The 7960-nt window shown below is 35.0% G+C and overlaps 1 protein-coding gene across 1 annotated transcript in view; it reads left to right on the top strand.

The window, feature by feature from the left end:
• Window positions 1-4498, top strand: part of Tacr3 (tachykinin receptor 3) — an 84870-nt gene extending 80372 nt beyond the window's left edge. Inside the window, exon 5 of the mRNA XM_078021855.1 lies at window positions 220-4498. Coding sequence (XP_077877981.1) covers window positions 220-532 — 313 coding nt within the window. The 3' untranslated portion in view covers window positions 533-4498. The remainder of the gene's footprint in view (window positions 1-219) is intronic.
• Window positions 4499-7960: the final 3462 nt, after the last annotated feature.

The following is a 7960-nucleotide window of genomic DNA, read 5'->3' on the forward strand; positions in this document are numbered from 1 at the left end:
GGTGCTTTTCCTTTTCTATTTGATGACTTCCTTCTCAGTGATGAGAAATTAAGATTCTATTCCAACAAAAACTGAGAAGACTAATACGAATACCATGGCATAGATTCTGAATTGGGGTAGAAAATCAGGCTTAACTGCCTTCAGTAAGGTTTCCTATGGCAGCTGGAGAAAATGTCCATTTGAAAACATGACTTTTTCTTTCTGTGGCCCTCTTCTCAGATTTCGAGCTGGCTTCAAGAGAGCATTCCGCTGGTGTCCTTTCATCCAGGTTTCCAGCTATGATGAGCTGGAGCTCAAAACCACCAGGTTTCACCCAACTCGGCAGAGCAGCCTGTACACCGTGACCAGGATGGAGTCGGTGACAGTGGTGTTCGACCCCAGTGACACCGACAACACCAAGTCCACTCGGAAGAAAAGAGCCACACCCCGAGACCCCAGCTTCAGTGGCTGCTCCCGTGGGGATTCCAAGTCGGCCTCCACCACCTCCAGTTTCATAAGCTCACCCTACACCTCTGTGGAGGAGTATTCATAAGGCCATTTCCTGAGGTGAAAGATTTGTGTGAGGCCATCATGGTGCCAGCGTGGGTCCCCATTCTCCTGCCTATCAATATTGTATTGCATACTCTCTGGAAGCAGGAGGGCAACTTTGCTTAGGCAGCTATGTTTAAGTCAAGAAAGATAGCATGTAAATATAACAAAGACCCTACTAAGATATTAAACCATCCCCTGCCCCCCTGCAAAAAATAAATAAATAAATAAATAAATAAATGAAGTGGATGTAAGTACATTCTTTAAAAACTCTAAATTATTGTATGCAGCAAAAATATATATCTAAAAAATACTTGAGGGCTGGGGTTGTATGGCTCAGTGCTACAGTGCTTGCCTTGCATGAGTGAAGCACTGGGTTCAATACTCAGCACCACATAAATAAATAAAATAAAAGTACTGTGTCCATCTACAACCTAAGAAATATTTTTTAAAACCTTGACAATTGTCGAGTTTCTCTCATTGAAAAACTACAGTATACATTTGTGATACTAAAATGGCATACAGTTTTCCCCAAAAGATTAAAGAAGCTTTAAAATATATTCTGAGTAAGGAAAAACAAACTCTCCATAAAATGAAACTTTTCATCTACAGCTATAGAATGGAAAAGCTCAGTGGCTCCTTTTCCCATGAGAGTGATGGAAAATTAACCTCAGAAAGTAGGAAGTAATAAAAAACCTTTTTCAAGAAAATTCATTTTGTGGCATGAAAGCTGTTAAAGGTTTAAAGATTTCCTGAAAGACACTTAACAGAAAATAAAATCACATCAAGTCATTAGGCAGATAGGCATATTATTCTCTGAATTATTTTTTCTGAGAAAATGACTTCAAAAGAAAAAAAATAATCACCTAATTTTGACTATCTATTTTAAATGCTAATCTATGATATAGTCAACTTTAGAACCTTAAAAGGACAAAGAGAATTCCTAGATTCTTCTGTTTTATTTTTCATAGATTTTTAAAAATTAGGTAGATTATATAATACTAAAGATGCCTTCTAATGCAGAAGAGGAGAATCCCATTTGCCTCTATAATTAGCTACCAATTATTAGACAAGAACTACAGAAAGTCATTCATAGGTATGAAGAGACAGGAACATCTGCTAGCTTCAAAGGCAGATGTTTGTCACCTCTAGTCTAAGGAAAAAGTTTTAGAATTAACTTTATCAATAGTACTGTGTACTTTTCTACTCCCCTAATTTAAAAAGAAGGAAGGACTAGTGGAATACATCAGAATATGGGGAAAAAAAGTTGTAGGAGTTAAAGAGGAAAATGTAACAGAAAATACTACTATACCTACAAGTAAATCAAAAAAGATGTAGAGAGGTAAGTCAAGTGCTAGAAAAAAAAAGCTTTAGAATAGTTTGGATACATATGAGCTAATTAATGTCAGGTGAGTAAAAGAATAACAATCACCCTTTCACACAAAGTCCTCTTCCTAGTTTAGCTAACCCCAACTTTCTCTGGAAAGAAATAAAGCCCTTTTATTAGCAGAAAATTGATTGACAGATGATAGATAAATAGATAGATAAACAAATAGATGGATATGTAGGCACATTTCTGAGACCCATAACAAAACAATGAACACCTGAGTAAAGAATTTATCTTCCAGACCTCAGTCCTTATAAATCATCTTTCCTTAAATTGGGAATACTGTCAATCCTGTCCAATAAAATCACAAACTTTCTGAGAGCGTGGATGTGTAGTTTAAAACTTCTTTAAAATATCATTACATTTTAAAATTGTACCCGTAACATTTTACAATATTAGAACCAATATCTTTTTGAGGAACAGGATAAAAGCAATTATTCAATGACAAATCATGGTAGATTGCTATCATATTAATCTTTCAATCCTCCTCCCTATTTTGGGGCCAAAATCAGAAAAAAAACAATTGTTTCAACGTGTTAAAAGTCTAAATAACTTCACCAGATGTGTTCGAGTTGAATTTCTTTTAATGATATCAATAAACAAAAGGAAGCATATAAAATGCATACATGAGTGTTCAGGCATATATTATTATACAATAAATATAACAACTTTAAAAATTAAATTAAAAATTAATTTTGAAATAGTAAATGGTAATTAGAGGGTTGTCATAAATAAATCAGTAAAGTCCAGGAAGCTTGTGTGCATGTTTTAATCAAATTTCATTATTTAGTATCTAATTGTTTGAATATAATGCCTTTTTAATGTTCATATTTAAAAATGTTAATGCTTATCAAATGTAAAAATGTCAAAAAAAAGTCTAGTATGTAAATTCAGGTGTAACTTTCTTCTTAAATATATGAATGATATGGGCCTGGCATAATTAATGTACAGGACACATGGGAAATATTTAGCTATAGAATACAAATATGAAGTTTGGCCTTCAAATTTCATATCAACAGCCACCACCAAAATACACTTGAAAAATCTAACTCCTGGCCTTCACACCTGTTAGGAAAATTCAGTGGAATTTGCTAAGACATTTCTGAGTAAAATTATTGTCCTGGTCAGTTTTGTTTGTTTGTTTGAATTTTTTTTTCCTTGAGTAGATTTGCTGTTCCTTCAATGAACACCATCCCTTCTAGTGTAATAGAAATACTTGTGTCCTGAAGGTATCTTTTTAATACTTTTGAGGAAAATTGACATCATTCATTCAGTATTCATGACTCTTAAACCAAGATATACAAGGCAGAGTTTAAGTTCAAAAATGTAATCAATAATAATAATGAAGTAAATGAATGAAAGAGGTAAGAGTTTCAATCTTTTGTCTAAATTGACACTAAGGATTATAGAATAGTACATATGGAAATCAGTTTCAACAGTAATCACTCTAAATAAATAAAAAATCACTTTAAATCAGTGTTTCATATTTGCCAGGTTTTAGAAGAATTTGCCTCCAAGATTCACTGTATGCTGATATTAAAGTTCAGCATGAATCTTCATTGTTTGCAAGAAAACACTGACTCAGAATACTGAGCACATGAAAAAAAAAACCCATGACATTTTATCTAAGATTTTGCTCAACATCAGAAAAATCTAAAATATTTTGATAGAAATCTGAAATGTCTTGCATCATTTTAAATATTCTCTTTTTAAAAGAAAAAAAGAAAATGAAAATATTATGTTTTTTTTATTATTTTGCATCTGAACAAAGTGTTTGAAATTATCTTCAAGGGAAAAGCAGTATGGTTCTTGTATAATCTGATCTAACATCATTTTTTATTTATTTATCTTTTGGGATTTTTTGGTGGTTCAGTGTGCTGTTGCTTTATTCCACTATTCTACCTCCCAATCTCATAATAGTGACATTTCTGACCTAGCCGCCAAATTCATATTCTATTCCAGTTCCTGAAAATCTCTTATAAACAGACATCTGACTTCAAAGTACCTCCAATCTTATAACACATATGAAATACCAAGAAGCATAGTGTCAAGTATCAAGATTTGGAAACAAGATAAATGTGAAGAATCAATGAAGGCCAGCTCAAAATTTGATTTCATTTTTGTTAATACAGAATTTACTTGGAAAACCTTTGATTAGTGTTTGATAAATTACTCCATCAAATATAAATTTGCAGCTAAACATCTAACAGTAACAATTTGAGTTCCATTTGTCTTTGACAAGGTGCCAAAAGTTCAGGAAATCAAGCATGACACTGGCCTAGTAGAATAATAAGATTGTAATAATTTTCCTTCAAGCCTAACAGGAATGGAGAATAATGTCCACTCGAGCTATACAAGGTCATTAATTGTGTGATTTAATATATATATAGTGGAAAATATATGCATATAAGAAATAAATGTATTTAAAAGTTGTAGCTAGTGAACATAGTATTTTCAAGTGTGGTAATCATACTGAGTATGTTTAATTAATTGATGTCCTTTGCATATATGGTATTATGTAATAGATTTAATTTCAGTATTTTTCTTTGAATACATTAAAAATGATATGAAAAATTAAAAATACCAATTTTCCTGTTGGTTATTAAAACATATGTAATGGAGGATCTCATCTTTTGTAAACATAGTCACCCAACTATCACACAAAACAACGTGTGCTACCTCCCTGTCTTTTCATCATAAAAATGTCCATTTTTTTGTAAGTTTCCTGGATTCAAACAAATCATTTAAGGGAGCAAAGTTATCAAGGTACAGAAAAATTATTCTGTAGAGGGAATAGGAGCAAAGAAACAGGAATAGAACCCAAAGCATACATAGCCAAGTATAGAGCATCTTACAACTATGGCATCCAGCCTATTCCCAGCAACAGACTCCAGTTTAAATTTGAGCCCCCTAATGGATATCTGGGGGACTTTGAGTGTTTGATTCTCTGCTCTGAGCCTCACTTAATGTACCCGTAATAAAAAGAAAAATAATAATTTCCTCAGAAAGCTAATGTGAGGGTTAAGTGAGTTCATATATAAAAAGGACAAAGCCAACCAGGAAAAAAAATGTTTAAAACATCATCATTATTATTGGGAGCATGTAGAAAAATATTAGATGAACCCCTTTTTTGCCTGTACCATTCTACTTCCATCCAAAGCTCTTTGAGGAGCTATGGGTAGACTTAAGAACTTTTATCACTTGACCCTGGGCTGTTTTCAGAATTCCAATGAGAACTCATGGTTTACATACATGTGTTCTGGGAATTTGCTATCTGTCTCTGGTCCCTGAATATGGAAAGCTATATAGGTGAAGGGTTGGACATGGCCAATCAACTGAAGGAGTTCCTTTCAGCATGTAAAATTAAAACTAAATTCACTTTTTTAGAGAGATGCAGGTAGGTACAGTTATATGCAGGTTCAGAAATAAGAATGTTAACTATTAGAGGCTGATTAGATAAGGGAGGAAAAGCAGAAAGTTTTCTTTCAAAGTTTACTTTGAAGCTCCACTGACTTAAATCTTAATGTCTCCTGCCTGGTGCTCTGAGCAACAGTGCCCAGGAACATTTCCAGTTCAGGTAGTAACAGTGACCCTCACTGCCTATGATTCTAGCAGTCACAAGGACATCTCCCCTGACCTACTCTCTCAGTCCAACTTTCAATGCAAGCCAAGTATCCTCTACCAATTCCTTATAACAGGGGACAGAGAAGCAAGACATTTTTATTAGCTTATCACACACTCAGAGCATTAAGAAATCCTCCACACTTTTAAAACTTATTTAGTGTTCTGCTCTATTCAACTTATTAGGCAGATATTTTTAAATAATAATTTTTAATATGTTAAGAGAGTTAAGGAAACCATGGACAAAGAACCAAAATGAGCCAGGAAATTGGTATAAAAGTGATAATATCAATAAGGAAATGGGATTTCTCAAAACCAAGTAAATGGAAGTTCTAGAGCTAAAGAACAAGTAAAATGAAAGGTTCTCTAGAGAATTTCAACAGTATTTCAGTAGACAGGAGAAAGAGAGAATTTGGTGATAGTGTACATGAAATTATCTAGACTGAGGAGTAGAAAAGAAAGAATGAAGAAAAGTGGATAGAATGAAAGGAATACATGGAACATTATCAACCAGACCAACATACAAATTGCGAGTCTCATATGGAAATTCAAATAACTGGAAACAGGACAGGAAAAAATATTTGAATAAATAATGGTTAAAATCTATCCAAATTTTATGAAAGGTATTAAAAGTTAGGGAGAAAAATTGGAGAAGAGTGTCCTTAGGATGAAAAAAATATATTTCAGGTAAAAAGTAATCAAAAAGAACTGTGGTACCCATACTAACAATGGATAAAATAGGCTTTTATTCCAAAACTATTACAAGACACAAAGAAGGATATATATTGATTAAAGGCTCAAGTCATCAAGAAGATAAAACAATTATATACATGAAACTAACTACAGAGCCCCAAAATAAATGAAATGAAAGTGAACGAAAATAGATGAATAATTGTAATCATTAGTGTTTTCGTCAGCTTTTTGTGCCCAACAAGAATAAAATATAGAAGGAAAAGTGTACTCAGGGCTCACAGTTTCAGAGTGTCGCAGTCTGGCTGGGCACAAAATAACCGAGCCACCACACAGCCTTGTAGGTTCAAAACAGGAACTCCTTTATTCTCCGCACTCCCACGAACACCACGCACATGGCCTTCTCCCAGGACATACCATACAACAATCGGAAATCCCTCCTCCAGAAATCCCTCCTCTGGCACTTCCCCAACCAACCGGAACTCCCCAGGAATCCCTGGGAGAGCTCCAAAGTAGCAGGTTGAGGGGACAGCAGGGGTCTAATATACAATTGAATACACAGCTTAACATAACCATCATCATCTCAATGGCTTGCTGGCATCATCTCTCAATCATTCCATTCTGGCAAAAATGCCATGTGTCATCCTGACTGGGCTGTGGCCCTCAACATCAGAGGACATAACAATCAGAAAACAGAAAGAGCCTGTACAGAATAAGAACACAATATAAACCCCAAAGACATGTCCCAATGACCCACCTTTTTCAGCCACACCCTACCTGACTACAGTTACTACCCAGTTAAGGCTCCATTCCTTGGCATTCAAGAAGAGACAGAACATCATGGTGAAAGAATGTGGTGGAAGTGGCTCACATGATGATCAAAAGCAGAGATAGAAACCACTTGCCAGATACAAAATATATACTCCAAAGTTAGTCCCCAATGACCATCTCCTCCAGCTACATGCTACCTGCCTTCAGTTACCACTCAGTTAATCCCATCAGGGGAGTAATTCATTGATTGTGTAAAGGCTCTCACTCGACCCAATCATTTCACCTCTAAATTTTCTTGCATTATCTCACACATGAGCTTTTGGAGGATACCTCACATCTAAACAATAACAATTGGGGATTTTGGTAATACCACTTTAAAAAATCAAGAGAATATCTAGACAGATAATCTATAATAAAACAGAGAATTCGAACAATATCATGAACAACTATAGCTAACACACATATACAGAACCCTCCGCTCAGAACATCAGGATATATATTACTCTACATGTACACAGAATATTCTCCAAGATAGATGATATTTTACTTAATCAAACAAGTCTCAAAATTTAAAAATATTGAAATCATACCCCATAACTGGGCATGGTAGAACACACCAGTAATCCCAGTGGCTCAGGAGACTGAGGCAGGAGGATCCAAGTTCAAAGCCAGCCTCAGCTCTTAGCGAGTCCCTGAGCAACTCAGTGAGATTCTGTTTCTCCATAAAATACAAAATATGGCTGGGGATGTGGCTCAGTGGTCAAGTGTGCCTGCATTCAATTCACCGCACCACCCCCCATCCTTGCCTCCCAAACAAACAAACAAACAAACAAAAGCAATTGCCTATGAGAATGAGCATCATCCAACTAAGGGTCCAAATAAAATAGAAGATGGAGGAAGGGAGAATTGCTCCTTCTGCCTGATGGAATAAGAATATTGGTCTTTTCCTACCCTCACACTAGC

Source organism: Ictidomys tridecemlineatus, chromosome 9 (genome assembly GCF_052094955.1).
Source record: "Ictidomys tridecemlineatus isolate mIctTri1 chromosome 9, mIctTri1.hap1, whole genome shotgun sequence".
Classification (NCBI taxonomy): Eukaryota; Metazoa; Chordata; class Mammalia; order Rodentia; family Sciuridae; genus Ictidomys; species Ictidomys tridecemlineatus.